Source organism: Abramis brama (assembly GCF_963993115.1).
Source record: "Abramis brama genome assembly, chromosome: 10".
Classification (NCBI taxonomy): domain Eukaryota; kingdom Metazoa; phylum Chordata; class Actinopteri; order Cypriniformes; family Leuciscidae; genus Abramis; species Abramis brama.
The window spans coordinates 5314598-5337027 of record NC_139972.1 but is presented as its reverse complement, the minus strand read 5'-3'; the positions used below and the strand labels follow the sequence as shown (position 1 = coordinate 5337027).

The following is a 22430-nucleotide window of genomic DNA, read 5'->3' as shown; positions in this document are numbered from 1 at the left end:
TCCTGTTTAAAGGCAGTTCCGTTCACACCCACTTCGGTTATTAACATGAGTGTCAATCAATCGCATAAATCAATATCAATAAATGTCATATAGCTGGTCTGGGAACTTTTTACCTTTCCATATAATGTGATCATCCTCCACTCCATTGTTTATATGACAAAGTCGCGAACAAATTCAAATTTAAAAAGAAAAAAGAAACCGTTGATCGGCACTACAGCGGCGCCATCTTTGATTTTAATGCGAATAAAAGTGAGACTGTGAGGAATAGGCACACACGTACTCCGTGGGTTGTACTTTTAATGTGTTTTTCTCTGACGAAACACTGCAAAAATATCTTTCCATGAATGTTAATAGACATAAAACTCCAGACAACATGGGCTGTGGACAACTATATGTGATATTGGAACTTCATACAGCTTTTTTTCTTTATTTTTTTTTACAGTAGATTCCGTTGAAAACACGTAAGTCTATCCCTCACAGCCTCGCTTTCATACCTGCCAATGTCGCTCTGAATAAGGTCAATTTCGCAGCGACAACCTGGACGGGAAATTTCCGTTGTTGGTTAGAAAAGTCTCGAACGTAACTCTCTAACGTAACTCTTTTATGTAAATCTCTAACGTAGTTTTCTGCCGCGTCATTCAGTGCGAGAGTCTGTGCGGCACGTGCGCGTCGCGTTTGCTCATCTGAAAAGTTTTAGAGCCAGTCATGTCTTCCAAATTGCTGTTCCAATTTGTGGTTCAAGTTCTGCACTTCAAACTCACTAAAAATCATTACAAAGACGCTCTTTCCGATTTGAATTCGCGCCAGTTTAGTGTAGTAGCCATACATTTTTTTATTTCGTCACTGTCATATGGTTACAGCAGGTGATTTTCGCGGCTGTCCCGAGAATAGAAAATTCGATTATGGCGGTTTTGTATGGAAGGCCATTTCTATGGAAGCTTGTTTCCGCCACTGAATAATAAATAAATAATAATAACTGCGACTTTTTATCTCACAATTCTGACTTTTTTTCTCACAATTGCGATATATCACGTCAGAATTGGGACTTTTTTTCCCTCAGAATTGTGAGAAATAAAGTGGCAGAATTCTGACTTTATTTCACGCAATTGCGACTTTATTTCACGCAATTCTGACTTTATATATCGCAATTCTGAGAAATAAAGTCAGAATTGCGAGATGTAAACTTGCAATTGTGAGATAAAAAGTCGCAATTATCTTTTAAAATGTTTTATTTTGTGGCGGAAACAAGCTTCCATACATTTCTGTCCCATACTAATCATAAATATGAAAAGTCATAACAATTGACTTTTTAATCTTGCAATTATAACTCAGTTGGTCATAATTTCGACTTTCTATGTCATAATGTTTACTTTTTATGTCATAGATGTCAAGATTTACCAAACCATAATTTGTGGTGGAAATCATATTCGCTCATATAGTCATCATTTCTACTTTTTATGTCATAATGTTTACTTTTTATGTCATAGATGTCAGGATTTACCAAACCATAATTTGTGGTGGAAATCATATAGTTATTCACTCATATGGTAGGCTAACATATGTTTTGAATGCCAGAAATGCCCACAATACTGACCAAATGTAGTTGGTGTACTGAAAAATATGGTTTGATTTTTGCTAGTTTAATGAATCGTTTCGTAATTTTGCAGAAAAGCCTATAATAGGGTGTTTCTGTTGTGACAACTTACCCCTGTAGTGTGACAGCATACAGTGGTTAACGTGTACATTTTATGTCGAACCACATTTACACATCAGGCTCCAGATGTTCATGTGCTTCCGGTTGGATGATGTCATGATCCTGTATTCATTGTGAGTCTTTCTTGGCGTTTTCATGAGGTCACATGTATAGTATATATATCATACAGGTTTGACTCGCTGGCCATAAAGATGAGACGTGAAATATGGAAACGGAAACTTTAGGAAATGAAACAGAATAAACAGACTGTCTATTGCATGGATGTAACACAGCTGAGTGTGTGTTATTCTACAAAACAATGTGCAGAGACACAAAAAGACTAACAGTCCTGAGGGGCCTTTACACACACACACACACACACACACACACACTCACTCACTCACTCACACTCACTCACAGTCACACACACACACTCACTCACTCACTCACAGTCACACACACACACACACACACACACACACTCAGTAGGGTGCATGTGTGTAACAGAGAGTTTTCCCCTGTAATTCAAGCTTAACTGTGTGTGTGTGTCTTTAAATTCCAACACGACCAATAAAGGCTGATGTAGTTGTTGTAATTAAATGTAACACAGGTCTATAAACATCTCAAGTTTTCCTGTGTGTGTGTGTGTGTGTGTGTGTGTGTGTGTGTGTGTAATCATGTGCAATTATCTGAATGAGACTGAAATGAATCTCAGTCAAGTGAATGGTCTGTTTCTCTCCAATGTAATTCTAGCAGTACTACTTTGCGCGTATGTGTGTGTGTGTGTGTGTGTGTGTGTGTAGGGGTTCTGTGATGCCTTTAGGGCTGGACACACAAAAACCTCATGCACACAAATACATTTACAGCTTTTATTAGTAATTTTGTGTAATCATTATAATCAGGCTTAATTGCAATGATCTCAACTGGTTACAGAGCAAAGATACAATCTCCCTTCTCTCTCTCTCTCTCTCTCTCTCTCTCTCTCTCTCTCTCTCTCTCTCTCTCTCTCTCTCTCTCTCTCTCTCTCTCTCTCTCTCTCTCTCTCTCTCTCACTCACTCACTCACTCACTCACTCACTCTCTCTCTCTCTCTGTGTGTGTGTATGAGAGTGTGTGTGAGTGTCTGTGTGTGTGTGTGTATGAGAGTGTATGTGAGTGTGTGTGTGTGTGTTTGAGTGTGTGTGTGAGTGAGTGAGTGAGTGAGTGTGCGTGCGTGTTTGAGTGTGTGTGTGTGTGTGTGTGAGTGAGAGTGTATGTGTGTGTGTTTGATTGAGTGAGTGTCTGTGTGTGTACGTGTGTATGAGAGTGTATGTGAGTGTGCGTGCGTGTTTGAGTGTGTGTGTGTGTGCGTGCTGCATCAGTGTGAGAGTGTGTTTTTGTGTGAGAGTATGAGTGTGTGTGTGTGTGTGTGTGTATATGTGTGTGTGTATGTGTGCATGCGTGTGTGTGTGTTGTGGCTCTTGGGTGGTAATGTAGTGTGTCAGTGAGGAAGCTGATGTTATTTCTGGACGAGTGTGCAGATCTGTTGGCAGTGTGTGTGTGTGTAATTAGTTTATTATGGCATTCTACAGAATACTGCTGTACGATGGCTGATCATCAAAACAAACACAACCGCAGCGACCGCCACACACACACACACACACACACACACGCTATTCCAGTTAAATATACTCAACTGTAGTTCATATTCTCACTGTTTAATGATGACGCTGAGCAAACGTTCTACACACTCATTCACACATCATGTTAAGTGCATGTAAACTAATAAGCAAAGTGATAATGAAACAAAATTATATATTTTTTGATAATATTTTCAGTAAACAAGACTTATTATCTGAAGCCATTTTGCTACTCATTTAAATGCATCTTGATGTAAGAATGTTAGATATTAGTTCTGGAAAACAAGACGAGAACTGCAAGATTTTTGCGTGAGACATTATTTTTGTTTGTTTGAATCATATGTGACCCTGGACCACAAAACCAGTCTTATGGGTAATTTTTATTAAAATTGAGATTTATACATCATCTGAAAGCTGAATACATAATCTTTCCATTGATGTGTGGTTTGTTATGATCGGACAATATTGGTCGAGATACAACTATTGTAAATCTGGAATCTGAGGGTGCAAAAAAATCGAAACATTGAGAAAATCTCCTTTAAAGTTGTTCATTTATGTTGGCGATTGTGCAGCATTCACTCACACAAATACATGTTTTATATATTTACGGTAGGAAATGTACTAAATATCTTCATGGAACATGATCTTTACTTAATATCCTCATGATTTTTGGCATAAAAGAAAAATCTATAATTTTGCCCCATACAATGTATTGTTGGCTGTTGCCACAGATATACCCGTGCGACTCGTGACTGGTGACGTGATCCAGGATCTCATATTTTGTTGTATAACTTTCTACATTTTACTTTTTGAGTAGATTTGTTGCACAATTTTGTGTATGTTATGTCTGTTTTAGTTATATTTTATTGTGATTCTTTGTGCTCTATTAGTTATTTTTGTATTTTTAGCTTTAGTTATTTTCATGTAATTTGTTGTTTTTGATATTCGCATAATATCTGTTGTGTTACTTTAGTTGTTATTTTTGTGCAACTTTTTGTTCTGGCGCTTTCTTGAGTTTATCTTTTGTGTTTATATCTGTGCTTCCTTTTGTGTTACTTTTTGTGTGTATTCAAATACGGTGTGGAGTTTGATTGACAGCGGAACATTAAAAACCAGTGCATCCTTCCATAGCAAACACTGAAGAGTTCCATCGAAACACATCAAACTGTTCACCGACGTCTTTACAGACAGACATTTACACAGTGAGTTTGACCCTGGACATTTCCTCTGTTTCTGGACATTTTTCATTTTTCCTGTCCTGTGTGTGTGTGTGTGTGTGTGTGTGTGTGAGTGTGTGTCTGTGTCTGTGTGTGTTGAATTGCTATGTCTGGTGTAGCCTTCACACAAAGACAGGAAATACAGAAATCCGGCTGTGTGTGTATATGTGTGTGTGTGTATATATGTGTGTGTGTGTGTGTGTGTGTAAGAGAGAGAGACAGAGACAGGGAAAATGTGTGGGAGTGGCTCGCAGACTGAACTATAGTACATGAATAAGTCGATTATATCAGCCAAACCATTCACACACACACACACACACACACTTTGACTTCCAGCCAGAACACACACATCTTAGCTTCACAGTTAGTGTGTCCTTTGAATTTAGTGGATCCATTTGTGTGAAACACATGACTATAAACTCGTCATCGGGTCAGAGAAGTGACAGTCATCAGATCTGCGTGTGTGTGAATGTTTCATAAAGCCGTTTACAGTCATTTGTACTGAAGTCTAAACACTGAGGACCGTCTAAAACATAAAGTGTGTGTGTGCGTGTGTAAAGGCCCCTCAAAACATAATACATTCACAGGGACTTTATTCCATGAGGATAATTTTTGCATGTTCTAATTCTTTTCGGACTGTAAAATTTGGGGGCGGGGCATATTCATGTGTTCTGACCAATCACAACGCTCAGTGTATATAAACAGGTGCTTACCGCATTCTCTCGGGCCTTTGAGTTCATAATGGCGTCCTGAGGGAGTTATAACATGAGTGACGTTTCTTGAGCACGAGAGGCAATTACTGCAAACCTGTTTATCATTTTCACAATGTCCATCCAGTTTTATTTGACTAGATTTAAGTCGAACGCACCTTTTAACTCTAAATGTTGTAATCTACGCTATGTCATGGTCACATGACCACAGTTTGGGGCATTTTTATTTCAGCAGTTATAACCTCAGAAATTAAACACAATCAAATTGAGTTAAAAACATTTTTTTTGCAGTCCGACAAAATAATGACTCAAAAAGTACATTGCGGTTGATATTTATCAGTCACGTCATGCTGTCAATGGAACATCATTCAACAGCGCATTGCATTGTGGGATTGAGTTTCTCACCACAAGTTAGCAAATGCAGAAAGTTGTTCGCTTATTCATTCCATTATTTCAAAGGATAAAATGTTTGTCTTCATAATCTAGGGTTCTTGACTCAATTCTAAAGAATCCTTTATGCCAAAAATGTTCTATATAAGGAGAAATGTCTTACATTATACTTTAATGTTTAATGGGTTATTTCAGATTTTTCTAGTGATAAAGTATGTTTATGAGCTGTTAAATTCATAAAACTTCATTAAAAACAAAATTACTAAATGAAAACTAAATCCATAAAGTGATAGGAATCCCTAAAAGGCATATGAAGAACCAAGTTTCATTTTTATCTCATTGTATATGCACATTAGGACAGTAAATGGACCTCCTGCTGTTTGATGACATTTAGATGAAAGGTCTCCTAATTAAGTCTGATAAACAAACAAAGCCACCAGTAGAGGAAATTAACAGCAATCCATGTTCTTACTGACCCATACTGTATATAGTGGAGGATATCCTACTGATAGAATCAGAGACCACACACACATTCACGTAGACTACACACACACATTCACGTACACTACACACACACACACACACACACACACACAACAACTGCATTACACCCTTCCCACATTTCCTGTCTCCATTGTCCTGCTAGAGAACATACTGACCATAACACACACAGACACACAACATACACAGAGGGCACATTACACACACACACTACAACACAAACACTCTCCCACACACTGAATAACAACAGAGCTGCACACAATAGCATGCACACACACATGGCTGCACACAGCAGTTCAGACGTCTACACACACACACACACACAGTGTGTATTTTGAGATATGGCCGCATGTATAACGCACCAGTGACGGGGTGGAATTTGCACTTGGCACAACCATCACATCATTATATAGTGTGAACAACCAACTCAAAAGTATTTAGTTAGAGTAGAGTAGTGTTGATTGTATAGTGCACAAACATGCAAAGGCAAAACTCAACACACTCTCCTAATACGTTTGTGAAGTCAATGTGAATCAGTTCGTTCGGATGATTCACATGAATGAACTGAATCAAATAAATCATTTGTCCATGCATCTCTTTTGTAGCAAAATATTTAGTTAAATGCTGCTTGCCATGGTTTTGAACCCAACTAAACTGTATTTTATCTATTTTAAGATCTTCATCCTTTTATTTTCTCATGCACGAAACCCACGAGAAGCCTAAATACATTTCTGTCAGTTTAACGCCGTCAATTAAAATCTTCATCCTTTGATTTTCTCATGTGCGTGTGAGCACAAGCAGCCTCAATGCATTTCTGGCGCATCTACGCACTTTTATTTTGCCTTTATTTGTAGGTCAGTGGAGATAGAGAGGAAAGTAGAGAGAGCTGTGTCATTTTTAATCAGGTAAATACTGTTTCTGACTGAAGAATTAGGGGAAAATGACAACAACACTGTAAAAAAAATTAAAAAAATAAAATAAAATAGTTGCTTTAAAGTTTAAGTACAATGAACTTGGATGTCAACTTAAATTACATTAAAATGACATAAAAAATGAGTTAACTTATTTTAAAAAAGTTGAAAATTGCTTATTTTGATGCATTAAAGCAATGCAAATACATGTTGTCATAACTTCAATTCTTGCCTTTACTTCAATTCGCCTCATTTAAACAGACACTGTCTCTTTAAATAGCCTCACAGTGTTTAACTCATTTTTTGAAGAGCTTTTAGTGCTAAAAGAGCCGCTTGACTGTAGTTCAGCTACTTTAAATGATGAGTAGTTTGTTGCTTGGCAAACTTCAGCTTCACACACACGGACCGCACAAACCACGCGACTAGCCAGAATCAAAGCAGCAGCCGAGTTTCAAACACACAGGAACATTCCACTAATGTCTAAGAAAAAACTGAGAGAGAGAGAGAGAGAGAGAGGGAGAGAGGGAGAGAGGGAGAGAGAGAGAGAGAGAGAGAGAGAGAGAGAGAGAGAGAGAGAGAGAGAGAGAGAGAGAGAGAGAGAGAGAGAGAGAGAGATGTTGTGGTTTTGTTGCTCTGAGACGCATGAACCCACAAGCAGCCCGGCAGCCTTCCCAGAAAACAACTATATTTCTGACAAGCACTCTAATGCAACCACAACAAAAACACACACACACACACACACACACACACACACACACACACACACACACACACTGGAGGCTTATGGGTCTAAAGATATCTATGGGTTGAGGGGGGGTAACTCTCCAACAAGCTCAGATTTATGATGTGTTCGAGGAGACATTTGTCAAAGCTACTGACATTGGCTTGTTTAATTGGTTGATTTGAACAAATTAATTGATTAGATTTGCTGACTGCTTGTCTAATTGATTTGATTAGTTGCAATATCTCATTAATATCCTAATTGTTTTTTCATTGCAACAACACTGACACAATGGCTTAGTTAGTTGTCTCTATTATTATTATTTCTCCCACACTCTTAAAAATAAAGGTTCTTTTTTGGAATCAATGAAGAACCTTTAACATCCATTAAACCTTTTCATTCCAAACCCGTAAGACCTTCGTTCATCTTCGGAACACAAATGAAGATGTTGTACATCTTTTCACAAGATGTAAAATAAGTCTCTGATGTCCCCGGAGTGTGTGTGTGAAGTTTTAGCTCAAAATACCCCACAGATATTTTTATATAGCATGTTAAAATTGTCACTTTTTGAGGGTGATCAAAAACGCACCGTTTTTGTGTCTGTCCCTTTAAATGCAAATGAGCTGCTGCTCCCGGCACAGGGGGCGGAGCTTCAAGAGCTCGTGTGCTTTTACCTCACACACACATGCACTGAACATCTCAAAAACTTTTAGTCTTTTATGTTCAAACCGGAGTCAGACAATGATGGAGAGACTCAAGAAGAAGAGACAACATGTAGAAGCAACAGGACATTTCTGAATGGTTAGTTGATGAGTTTATGAAGCTGATGTGTAGTTATCTTCTAGTCATTGATTAGCATATTCTGACATGATAATCTATAAATCGTGTTCCAGGGGGCGGGGTTTATGTAAATTCTAGGGTTGGTGATGTCACTAACCCAGGAGGAATGTGGTGTAGTCTCTACCAGCCGTTTGTTGTAGTCCTTAAAAAGCGATTTCTTTAAAAGCAAATATCTCCCTTTGCTTTGAGCTTTGAGCGTTGTAACTTTGCAGATGTTGTTTATGCTCAAACAGCAACATTACACACTAACTAAAGTTAGAAAAGTCAAATCATAATCAACCACCCCTTTAAATCCGAGAGCTTTCTGTCCCTCCATAGACAGCAACGTCATTGCAACTTTCAAGGCCCAGAAAGGTAGTAAAGACAACGATAAAATAGTCATCGTTAAAATAGTCCATGTGACTCCAGTTGTTCGAGAATTCTTTTTGTGCGCAAAAAAACAAACAAAAATAATGACTTTATTTAACAATTTCTTCTCGTCTGTGTCCGTCTCCTACATTGTTTACGTTGTAATTACAAGGAAGTGCTTTCGAGTTCTACGTCAGAACGCCGCCTAACCATGTCGTTATTTTTAACTAAGTCGTTTGTGAACATTTTGTCCGATAACGATAATTTGTCCGCTAATTCTTTATATTTGAAAGCTAATAACCAATATATTGGCCAATTTTTGAGAGCCTGATTATAAAATCTAAAGTCTCACCATTAAAAGCCACGTCCCAAACACACAATTATGATGTTCTCATTATAATTTTATGCAGCCGATATGACAGCACATGTTGCACTTAACTGTATTTTCCATTTTTGAAGTGATTGCAATCATATTTCAAGCAATTGAAAACCATTAATAAATACATTATTTATCGGCTTTAATATATCAGCCAAATTTTCTTATCGGGTCGATATCGATAACATTAAAAATGAACATATATCGGCCGATACCGATATGGTGCCCGATATATCGTGCATCCCTAAAGTCATTATTTTTGTTTGTTTTTTTGCACAAAAAAGTATTCTAGTCACTTCATAACATTAAGGTTGAATCACTGGAGTCACATGGACTCTTTAAATGTTGTCTTTACTACCTTTCTGGGCCTTGAAAGTAGTGATTAAATTGCTGTCGGGACAGAAAGCTCTCAGATTTCATCAAAAAACATTTTAAATAGTGTTGTGAGGATGAAGGAAGGTCTAACGGGCTTGGAACGACACGAGGGCGAGTAATTAATGACAGAATTTTCAGTTTTGGGTGAACTAACTCTTTAAGTGAGCAATTTTTAGTTTAGTTCACCAGTCTACACCATCAGTTTCCCTATTTAATTAACAAAGGCAAGTAAATAAGCTTCAGAGTTTCTGTCCATGACAACCTCAGAGCAAGTGTCACCATGGTTAAGCTTCTCGGACACTGCTACAGCTTGCACACACACTGCTGCTTCTGACACATACACACATATTTCATTAGACACAATGCAAACACAGTTGTTTTTTTATCTCGATGATTCAAACGCTCCTTCTGTTTCGACTTGGATTACGTCCATGGCAGCTGCTACACATGAATGAAGACATACCACAGACCGGTGTTTACCAAGTCCCCCGTGGTGAAAATCAAGCTTTTAATGTTGTTTATGTGTATACGTGGTGTTTTTAATATGCTTTAAGGCAAACCATGTGTAAATTCATAAGTCGACAGCATTGCTGAGTATTTCCTCCTTAAAACTGCAGTGAACCAAAGACAGTCTCAAAAACACGCTTTGAAATCGCTGGTGTTTCTGACGTCACAAACTACCTTGTAACCAATCAGATCAATGTGTGATCGTCAACCAGTGGATCTCTGAGCTGAGTGAGTGAGTGGAGGCGGGGCTCATTTGCATATTCATAGAACCGCGTATACTAAAGGAGGCAACCCAGCAAGCAATTTTGCGCTTAAAAGGCGTCTAATAGCCGTCCAAACAGCCCAGACGTCTAAAACAAGGCAAAATTTGGGCTGTCAGTGAAAATGTAATCTAAACCACGTCTAAACCATAGCCCTTGAATAGACTAGTCATCAATTAGATAACAAAGAAATGAAATTAACCAAGAAGTCTATTCTTGGGATATGGTTTTGACGTCTATTAAATTTTCACTCACAGCCCAAATTTTGCCTTGTTTTAGAAGTCTGGGCTGTTTGGAGGCGGGGCTCATTTGCATATTCATACTAAATGAGGGAAGGGTGTCGAATTGCATTCAAGCTATTTTAAGGCATGACAAATATTTTTCAAGGAATAAACATTTAAATATGTAATTTTGGTGATCAAAGGTGAGTTAAGGGATAAAATGATTGACTTCAGGGGGACTTTAAATAAAAAGTCTCACCAAAAGATATATAACCTCACTATATATAAAGAGCAAAAGAAATGCGCATGCAACGTCCTAGTTACGCTGTAAAGTAAGTCGTGAAATTACCAAAAAAGTACCAATAAATGACGTAACTGGTACTTTGTGTGTAAACTTATCTCTGAAGGATGTTCAATTCATTCATCAGGAGCAGTTTTCAATGAACTCTCCAAACATCTCATTTTAAAAGCTAATAATGTCTGATTACTAGTGGCTGTTGTGTAATTAATAAACCACGCTTAGTACAATTCTCCAGCTAATTTGCACATTTAAATAGCATTTTAAAGAGGTTTTTTGGAGTGCGTCATTAACTCCTAATGACTCTGAGTGTTTCACACGTCCAGTAACTCTCATTTAAAGTCATTATGGCTTGATTACCAGTCGACACTAACGTCTATTGTGTTGCACACCCTGCATACTGTGCGTCATGTTTGTCATTCTACAATGATCCCGATCACTGGGAATATTCACGGACAATCAAACGGGCTGACTGAAGACTGCTGGGATTGTTGAAGCACAATCTATCGGCTCATTACCATTTTAATAGCTGCTCCACGGATACCAGCCCGCTTGTCTCCTCTTTCCCAGTTTGTCGTTTAAAAACTGCTAATTACCGCTGACCTCGGGCCGTCCGGGTCACGGGAGGGGGTTGGGAGCGGGCCGGGGGTTTTATTCTGATAGTTAGTGAGCAGTGAGGCGAAACAGAGGGAGGAGACGCATCAATCTAACGCTTGTAATCTGGGTTCAGACCCCAAATCTCTGTCCAGGAGAGTTTCTTCACACGGATAACTTTAATCAGTTCGGATCCCTGCTGAACACAACTCAATATCTATCTTTATTAAGATAACGAAAATACCTGGGGACGGTTGCATAAACTTAGCCACTTTATGTTAAGATTGAGCAGTTAGACTTAATTTTCCATTTCAACCTTTTATGTAACAGACTTTTAAAAGGTAAGGACTAATCTTAAAGAATTAAAAACAAATGACTAACTTTTAAGACTATAAGATTAGTAAAAGGCAAAGTAACTTTGGTAACATTTTATTTTACTGTGTCCTTGTTACATATGTTACTTACCATAGTAATAAATTATGCATAATTACATGCAACTAAACCAAACCCATACATGTTGTTAATTAATATTACTCAGTATTAAATATAATTAAACTGTAACAATGACACCTGAAAATAAAGGGTTACACTTTATTTTAAGGTGCCTTTGTTAAACTGTACTTATATATTTAAGTACTGAGTAATATTAAGTAACTACTTGTACTTACTAGGGTTTTTTTTTAGTTGCATGTAATTATGCATAATTTATATTTATTACTAGGCCTATATTAACTACATGTAACATATGTAACAATGACACTGTAAAATAAAGTGTAACCACAACTTTTTATCTACAGGGAAACACTATAAAACACTCAATGTGGAGATTAACTTAAATGTATTATAAATTAAATTAAATTTAATTATTTAAAAGTTAAACAAAAAAGGAAATCCAAGTTGTTGCTGATTACCCCTGCAATAAACAATAAAAAAAAATACTAAACTAAAAATAAAAGGACACAAACTGAAATTAAGTGATAAGCCTACAGATGAAGAATTATCTCTGTTTTATTGTGTGTTGTTATTGTGGCCACTCTAGGCCCCGCCCACATTCTCGAGCGGGCGCTCTGATTGGCTGACGCGGGTCCTGGGGCAGTTGTCCCGTCTCCGTCTAGACTCAACCGGGCAGAACCCGCGCGACCGCGCCACGGACACACCGGAGCCCGCACAAGACACGGACGAGAGCGATACGGATTGTTACTCGTAGACAGGACTGTAAGGACGCTCGTGAGGTTGATTCCGGAACGGGACTAACGGGACACGGTGTCGTTTCACACTTTAACGGACTCGCTCGCGCTCGGCTCCCTCCCCTTTGCTTTGCTCTGGCACGAGACTGTGAGAAAGTGAGAAAGTCTTGAACTCCGGTAAACTCGTGCTGGAATTCCGCGCTCCCGTGATTCGCTGGGATTGTCGATATCGTCATGGCTCGGTTCGGGCTCGGGCTCGCGCTGCTGGCGCTCGGTTTGGGGCTCGCGCACGCGTTCGGGGACGAGGAGGAGATGACCTGCGACCCGATCCGCATCTCCATGTGTCAGGATTTGGGATATAATGTGACCAAGATGCCGAACCTGGTGGGAAACGTGTTGCAGTCCGACGCCGAGCTCCAGCTGACCACATTTACACCGTTAATACAGTACGGCTGCTCCAACCAGCTGAAGGTGAGAGCTTACAACACACACACACACACACACATATTCAGACTGTAACCAGAACCTTCACACACACACACACACACACACACAGACACATCCCATCACATACACACTCTCTCTCACTCACACACACACACAGAGTGTAACCAGAACCTGCACACACACACACACACACACACACACTTTAAACTACTCAATTTCCAAATCTTGACATGATATGAAAGCATCATTATTATTATTCAATTACAAAATTATCATAAAATATTAAAACCAATCATGAATGATACAATTTTAATCGTATTATTGTTGTTAATTATATTATTGTGACAAAGGAAATATTTAAATAATAGTGACTTAATAATAATAAAATAATTATTATTATACATTTAAAATTATTATTAGCCGTATTATTGTTGCTACTGTGAATAAAATTGTGACAAAGGATTTTATAATGATTTATAATAATAAACATCAAAATTATAAACAATAATTTATTTTTATTTTACAACAATTACTATAAAAACATTTTTTGTCTTATTATTGCTATTAATCTAACTAATGTGGCAAAAGATTCAAACAATTTACAGTATTTAATAATTATATATACTGTATATTATATAATTAATATCAGTATTATATTAAGATAATAATTATATAAAATTAATTAATAATTCTTATTATTAAGGTGCTAGTAATGTTTATAAACAGTAATGTAAAACAATCATGCCAATGTAGTTATCAATTGGAATTTTACCCAGAATTTGCATACTCACTCACACACACACACACCAAGACCGTAGCAAGGATAAATACACACATAAATACACTCACACACACAGATACATGCATCAAGACCATAGTCAGGATACACACTCACTCACACACACACACCAAGACCGTAGCAAGGATAAACACACACACACACCAAGACCGTAGCAAGGATAAACACACACATAAACACACACGCACACAGACACACTCTTGTACATCTATCTTTGTGAGGACATTCATTGACACACTGTAATCTCTCGCTCTACCCATCACAACTGTCTAACTGAACATTAATAATCATAATCCTAAACCTGATCCATAAAATCTAGTCTTGATCCTCGAACGGGCCTTTAAAGGCTCTCAGAGAGTGAGGACCGGCCGGCATGTCCTCACTTTACTCTCTTTGTCCTCACTCCGATGGTCTAAAACTCAAAACAGTATACACACACACACAGACACGCATCAAGAGCGTAGCCAGGACACACACACACACAGACACATACACGCATCAAGACCGTAGCCAGGACACACACACACACACACTATCACAGACTGTACTCTACACAGTGTGTTTGTCTCATTATACTTGTAAAGACTAAATTCCTGGAATTGTCCTCACGAATGCCGTAAACACTTTAAAGGACTTGTGCTGGGATACATTAGTGAGAGGTGTTCATAAACTTCATAAACTGGCACAATAATCTGTTTACATAATCATAAATATACCAGGAGCTTTCTGTAAGTGTATACAGATATAAAGTATCTTAATTAGTATAGCCTAAGCTGATTAATTTGAGGACAGCATGAAGTCTGCAGGATGTCACAAGTGTGTGTGTGTGTGTGTGTGTGTGTGAGCACTGAAGACAGAGGCAGTTGTTGTTTTATTGATTCAGCGCGGAGAGAAATCCTCCCACTCGGACACTCGTGTGTGTTTGCTGGAGAATCTCGTGATTAAAGCTTCTGGTTATCACAAACATCTTAATGCCAGAGCTCTTCAGTCCTTCGAGATATCATTCAACATGCCATATTGATGCAAAAACATATGTTGTTGCTTTTAGTGCTGGGCATTAATTATCTCGATTAATCGCTTCCAAAATAAAAGTTTGTTTACATAATATATGTGTGTGTATGTGTATAACTATGTTGTATTTATAAAAAAAACACACATGCATGTATATATTTAAGAAAAATGTGTTATTTATATATAAAATATTGATATTTATAAATAATATATACAGTATATACATGCAAATATTTATTATATAAATGTATATGTACATATGTGTGTATTTATATATACAAAATAATTATACACAGCACACACACATATATTATGTAAACACAAACCTTTATTTTGGAAGCGATTAATCGTTGCCCAGCACTTTTTTTTTTTTTTTTATGCACAATTGCTGATTTCTTGAAGTGCATGTAATGTGATGCAGTGAAAGTCCATAGAATTTCCCAACTCATGCACACACACACACCAGAAAAAATAATTTCTCACCAGAAACACACATGCATATTAGACATGCAAGAGTGTGAGTTTCTCTGAAAATGTGCAATACTAGAAAATGCTTCTTTTTTTTCCACTGTTTTTATGTTTATTTTTCCTATGTTTTAAGTCTCTCGATTAGTTGTATCTGTATTATATGCTTTTTTATGTTTTTTTGTTCATCTATTTTTTTCTGTACAGCACTTTGGCCACTTCGGTTGTTTTTAAAGTGCTTTATAAATAAAGTTCGATTTGATTCCCGATTTCCCAAGATTCTGATTCTCTTCCCGGCTTTTCTGTCTCCCAGTTCTTCTTTAATGCACAATTGCTGAGTTCTTGAAGTGCATGTAATGTGACCGCAGTCCATAGTATTTCCCAACTCATGCACACACACACACACACACCAGGAAAACCTGCAACACAAAATTAATTCCTCACCAGAAACACACGCATCTTAGCATGCAAGTGTGCAAGTTTCACTGAAAAATGTGCAATACTAGAAAAAGCATATTTTTTTTTACTGTTTTTATGGTATGTTTATCTTTCCTGTGTTTTATGTCTCTCGGTTTGCTCATGATTAGCTCATGTTAGTTAACACATTAGCTAACGTTAACAATGAACCCTATTGTAAAGTGTTACCAATGCATTCCTGATTTCCCAAGATTCTAATTCTTTTCGTCTTGTCTTCCCTCTAGTTCTTCTTGTGCTCCGTCTACGTTCCCATGTGCACGGAGAAGGTTCCCATCCCGATCGGCCCGTGCGGAAGCATGTGCTTGTCCGTAAAGCGGAAGTGTCTTCCGGTCCTGCAGGAGTTTGGCTTCGTGTGGCCGGAGCTGCTGAACTGCAGTCTTTTCCCGCCTACGAACGACCAGAACCACATGTGCATGGAGGGACCGGGAGACGAGGATCCGCCGTTTCACGCCGTCCGACCGTTCGCGCCGCAGGAGGAGGAGTGCGTGGCGCTGGGAGCCGGCGTTGAGCAGTACGCTTGGGTGAAGCGTAGCGGGAGCTGTTTGCTACAGTGCGGATACGACGCGGGATTGTACCGACGGCAAGCTAAAGTTTTCACTGATGTTTGGATGGCGGTTTGGGCGGTTCTATGCTTCATTTCCACCACGTTCACCGTGCTCACGTTCTTAGTCGACTCGTCCCGGTTCTCCTACCCGGAGCGACCGATTATTTTCCTTAGCATGTGCTGCAACATTTACAGCGTGGCGTTCATCGTGCGGCTAACCGTCGGACGCGAGCGGATCTCGTGCGACATGGAAGAAGCGGCCGTTCCCGTTCTGGTCCAAGAGGGGTTGAAGAACACCGGATGCGCCATCGTTTTCCTCCTCACGTATTTCTTCGGGATGGCGAGCTCGATCTGGTGGGTGATCCTGACGCTAACGTGGTTCCTAGCGGCCGGGTTGAAGTGGGGTCACGAGGCTATCGAAATGCACAGCTCGTACTTCCACATCGCGGCTTGGGCCATTCCCGCCGTTAAAACCATCGTCATCCTCATCATGCGACTCGTGGACGCCGACGACCTCTCCGGGATGTGCTACGTTGGAAACCAGAACCTTGATGCGCTCACCGGATTTGTAGTTGCGCCACTTTTCACGTATCTAGTCATCGGGACTCTGTTCATCGCAGCCGGACTGGTTGCGCTTTTTAAGATCCGCTCGAATTTACAAAAAGACGGGACTAAGACGGACAAGCTGGAGAGGCTGATGGTTAAAATCGGTGTGTTTTCGGTGCTATACACGGTGCCAGCAACTTGCGTAATTGCATGCTACTTCTACGAAATTTCAAATTGGACTGACTTTCGTCAGTCAGCGCGGGATTCGTACATGGCGGCGGAGATGCTGCGGATCTTTATGTCTCTTCTGGTGGGAATCACATCGGGAATGTGGGTCTGGTCGGCTAAAACCCTTCACACGTGGCAGCGATGTTCCCACCGACTCGTTCACACCGGGAGAAACAATCGCGTCAAACGGACCGCCAACGGCTGGGTCAAACCAGGCAAAGGCAACGAGACCGTTGTGTGACCCGCCACTCACGGTTCCTCTCGTCATGTAGCACTATCGTTTGTTCACTTTAACGCAAAATGTTCTTAAGATGATCTTACACTGGACGGTGCAGTTTTTTTTCCGTGTAAATATGCACTAACGCCTGCCTAACGTCAAACTCTCACTGAAGTGCCTTCGTTTTGTGCGGACGAGCTACTCTACTCGACCCGACCTGGTGCTGGATTCTGGAAACTTAGTTTTTTTTTGCTCCTCTGTGCCGTTTACCTCGCTACCTGGTTCATTTCTCCTGTGACTGAACGCTTATGAAACCTGTTACTGCTGCATACGCCAAAAAATTATGTTTTTTCTCAGTACTTTTGTCTTGTTTTCCAGCACAAATATCTAAAAATTCTGAAATCAAGTTACATTTACTTGAGGAGGAGGAGGAAAAAGGACTTGTTTTCTGAAAAATGTGTTTTTATTTATGCTTAAAACAAGTAGGGATGCACGATATATCGGCCACCATATCGGTAAAATTATGTTATCGGCCCGATAAGAAAATTTAGCCGATATATTAAAGCCGATAATAATGTATTATTTCCTTCAGCTGAGACACTTCAGATGCACACTGTTCAACATGATGGTTTTAAATTGCTTAAAATATGATTGTAATCATAAAAAAGAAAAATTACAGTCAAGTGCAACATGTGCTATCATATAGGCTATTTATAACAGGCTAGAACATCATGATTGTGTGTTTGGGACGTGGTTTTTAATGGTGAGGCTTTTGTTTTTGTAATCAGGTCTCAGAAATTACATAAAAATTTGGATTTAGATTTATCGGCCAATATATCGGTTATCGGCTTTCAAATATAAAGAATTATCGGTTATGGGTATTGGCCAAAATTTTCATATCGGTGCATCCCTAAAAACAAGAACAAATATCTGGCAACAATGTAAAAAAAAAAAAGTTGCTGACTTAACTTGGATGTTTAAGTCATTTCAACTTAAACTACATCAAACTGACTTTTAAAAAAAACGAGTTGAATCTTGTTTCACTTATAAGTTAAAAATTGCTTAACTTATTTTGATGTTAAAGCAATGTAAAAAAATATGTTGTTTTAACTTAATTTTTTTAACAGTGAATGGGGTCCGAAAAATCAACTTAATTTAAAGAGGAAAAAAAATATTTTTGACCCCACTGGCAATATTATAATTTTTTTGTCAATGTAAAAACATATGTTATCTTAACTTATTGATCAAATAATTTTTTACAGTGAAAAATCGAAAATTTAAAAAAGGTAAAAAAAAATTTTTTTTCTTGTTTTAACCATTAACTCACTTAATTTTGATACATTTTTCAGTCATTTTGGTTCTCAAGTAACATGATTTAAGACAAAAAAACTGAGTTAGAACATATTTTTTTTGCAGCATGCTTTCAAGTTGTGTTGGAAATGCGGTTTTGTTGCGAAACACTGAAGCAGAAAGTCAGTGTGCAATGGCATGTCCGACAGAAGTATGTGCAAAGGTTGCTTACTAACTTAAACTGTTGCCATTTTGCTGTTTTAAATGACATTTCACATTTTGCACAACGTCACAATGATCAAATAAGTTTCAGAGTTGAGGTTTTTACAGGTCAGAAACTCTTATTGCAACAAAACGTGAACGCTTTATAAATTATTGCTCAGAGATTTCTACAGTCTGCCTTCAATATTTACTTACTGTTGTTTATTTTTGATATGACAAAGCTATGATGGGACTTTTTGTTTTCTTTGTTTTTTGCGCTGTCAGACACACATTCACTCTGAATATGACACAAGACAATCACTGACCGTGCCGTACGGGACTCCCGTAGGGTCGATGAATGTATTGACCGATGATTTTGATGATGATAAACTCTATTTTTACACAAACATTATGAAAGTGCCTCAGAAACTCATATGCAGGTGGTACAGTCCTGGATTTCATGAAGGACTTCTGGATTGATTTGTACATAAACTGTTTGTAGTTGTTATTTTTGTGTTATGAAATGCTAATTTATCTTTGTAAAAACTAAGAAACTGAACAAAAATGAATTTATTTAAGAATGCTTTTGTATCAAATGAAAAATTAAAACTTTGAAAATCAATGTCAAGAGTCTGTGTGCATATTTTGTCTCGTTTTATAGACATTAAGTTCAGTCTCTGTCTCTTCAGACGCCTTGTGACCCTAGTAAATCTCTATTATGTGGCCAGGAATTAAAGGATTGTTTTGGGCATTAGGTAGCAAATCTTTCTCCGCAGAATTAGAGGCTTGACTCGTTTACAGATCACTTTAAAATTCCTCCACCCAGAATTTGGACACGAATTTATCCTCCAGTCCAACTTCCCCCCTCGAGGTCACTACACCCGACCCGGCCCGGCTCAGGGTTTCTTGCAAGACGCATTGTCGTATGGTTTTATAGCTCTTTCAGAGGTAGTTAGTCTCAAAATGCTTTCTGAGTAACATTCTGATTGAGCTGTTAAAACTTAACATTTATATTGGCTATATACATTATCAATATTGGGATTTTAAATGACCACATGGCCCATAACCCAAAATAGTTGGGTTAATCGTTAGAATAAATACTAATTATTGCAGATTAAAATGTGCTTAGTCACATCAGCCGATTTCTAATATGATGCTGCCACCTACTGGTCATTTGAAGCACTACAGATGAAGAACAGACATCAAAACTATTAGATTTCTGTTGAATCCTATTTTAAAAAATCATTATTTTTTATTGAGCTAATTTGTTATTATAAAAAGTAATAAAGTGTCATTTTAAGACACTAAACAGTTAGTTGTGGAGATGGTTGTCTCAGTTTCAACTTCTATGCTTCAACATTAGTAAATACTACTTAAAGTCAGCTTGAAGTGGCGTTTGAACACATTTGCGTGACTTGGCTGTATCTATCAGAGCAGGGATGCCCAAACTGGCTCGTGATGACCTTTGATTTGGCCTAACACATCCACTTTCAGAAGTGGAAAAAACCAGTAAGGGGGAAAAACATGCCATTGAAGCATATCTTCATTTCTAATGTATCTTTCTGTTTTAACTTGATGTTTTAACAGTGAAAGGCTGCATTATGCCTTTTTCAAAGTCTTGATTTTGTTTTTGGGCTCTACTAGAACAGGTCTTCATGCTTAAAAATGTAAGTTTAAACAAAGTTTAAAAATGTAAATATAAAACAATTTTCCTCATATTCTCCATTGTTGCGGCTCCTCTCTTCCCAGTCTGTCAGTAACGCTCTGTTTAGTTCCTGTCTCTATGAAGCCCCTCCTTCTGAAAAGCACACTGTGCTCTGATTGGTCAGCTGGAGCAGTGTGTTGTGATTGGTCGAGCGCTTCGAGTGTGTTTGGGAAATGTCCCGCTCTCACCAAAACCACCAGTTTAACACACTACTAACTAACTCAACCAGGCCCCGCCCCTTTATTCTGCGAATGAATTATTTAAATGAGGAATATTGTGACGTGTTCGTTCCCGGAAGAACCTCAAGACTACAATGGAGGCGTTTCAGGAGTTCAGAAACACTGATATAGAGAAGAACTCAGACAGCAACATTACACACTAAAGAAAGATGAACATGGAAAACAAGCAGAAGAGGTCCTCTTTAAAAAAACTTTCATTTTGATATAATAGGAAATTAATTTTGCCCTGTGGTCTTTAATCAAGTTTGATTTTTGGCGCTTGGTAGTAAAAAGCTTGGGCACCTCTGCATAAGACATTCAATACCATATAACAACCAAACAATCAGGGTTATAAAGTTTACTATTAGGATGTAACATATCTTAGTAGTAAAAAATATAAATTATTAAAGTTATTCACTCCTAAATTATGACCAAACATACTGAAAACCGCCCAGCTACAACACATGCAATTGTGGAGTTAGCAAAATAGCTAATTAATACAGTCTTCAAATACTATGTTAAGTTTTTACTTACATGGAAACACGTGGAAATGTTCTGAAACTCAAGAAACTATCGTCAATTAAACCTGAACTCCGCCTATTGGTTAAAACTAACAACATACACCTGAACGTAAACTATTCCTGTTCAATACGACTGACAGATAACATTTCTAGAGACCGGTCTCATACATTTTGTTTCTAAATGCTCAAATCATGACAGAGAGCTCGACAGGCCAGTGCGCATGTGCAGTCATAAGCGCGCGTAACCGGAGCTTCTAACGGAAGCTGAAGTGACGCAATGACTTTACCTATCAGCGATTGGCTCTTATATTTAGAAGGCGGGACTTATTCTGCCATTTTGCGCTTGTACTTTTTCTCGTTCATATTATGAGTGCATCGTCTTTTTATATCTAAATCTTTGCGATTAAGGATTTAATAGTTAATATACTTATTAAGGATAAAATAGGCAAAGAGTTTTAACATTTAATCCTTAAAACGAACTAGAATCTATTTTCATGCTACTAGTACTTATTTTTTAGTTACTAGTATCTATTCCATTAGGTATACTTATTATCTACTAGTGCTTATTCAATATCTACTAGTTCTTATTTATTAGATTATAGTACTTATTCAATATCTACTAGTTCTTATTTATTAGATTATAGTACTTATTCAATATCTACTAGTTCTTATTTATTAGATTATAGTACTTATTCAATATCTACTAGTTCTTATTTATTAGATTATAGTATGTATTCAATATCTACTAGTTCTTATTAGATTATAGTACTTATTCAATATCTACTAGTTCTTATATATTATAGTACTTATTCAATATCTACTAGTTCTTACATATTAGATTATAGTACTTATTCAATATCTACTAGTTCTTATTTATTAGATTATAGTACTTATTCAATATCTACTAGTTCTTATATATTATAGTACTTATTCAATATCTACTAGTTCTTATATATTAGATTATAGTACTTATTCAATATCTACTAGTTCTTAC

At 37.9% G+C, this 22430-nt stretch overlaps 1 protein-coding gene across 1 annotated transcript; it reads left to right on the top strand.

The window, feature by feature from the left end:
- Nucleotides 1–12678: 12678 nt before the first annotated feature.
- fzd4 (frizzled class receptor 4) lies at nt 12679–19614 on the top strand. The gene is made up of 2 exons (XM_084126689.1): nt 12679–13238; nt 16191–19614. The coding sequence occupies exons 1-2, from the start codon at nt 13002–13004 to the stop codon at nt 17523–17525; spliced, it is 1572 nt and encodes a 523-aa protein (XP_083982815.1). The 5' UTR covers nt 12679–13001; the 3' UTR covers nt 17526–19614.
- The last annotated feature ends 2816 nt before the right edge of the window (nt 19615–22430 follow it).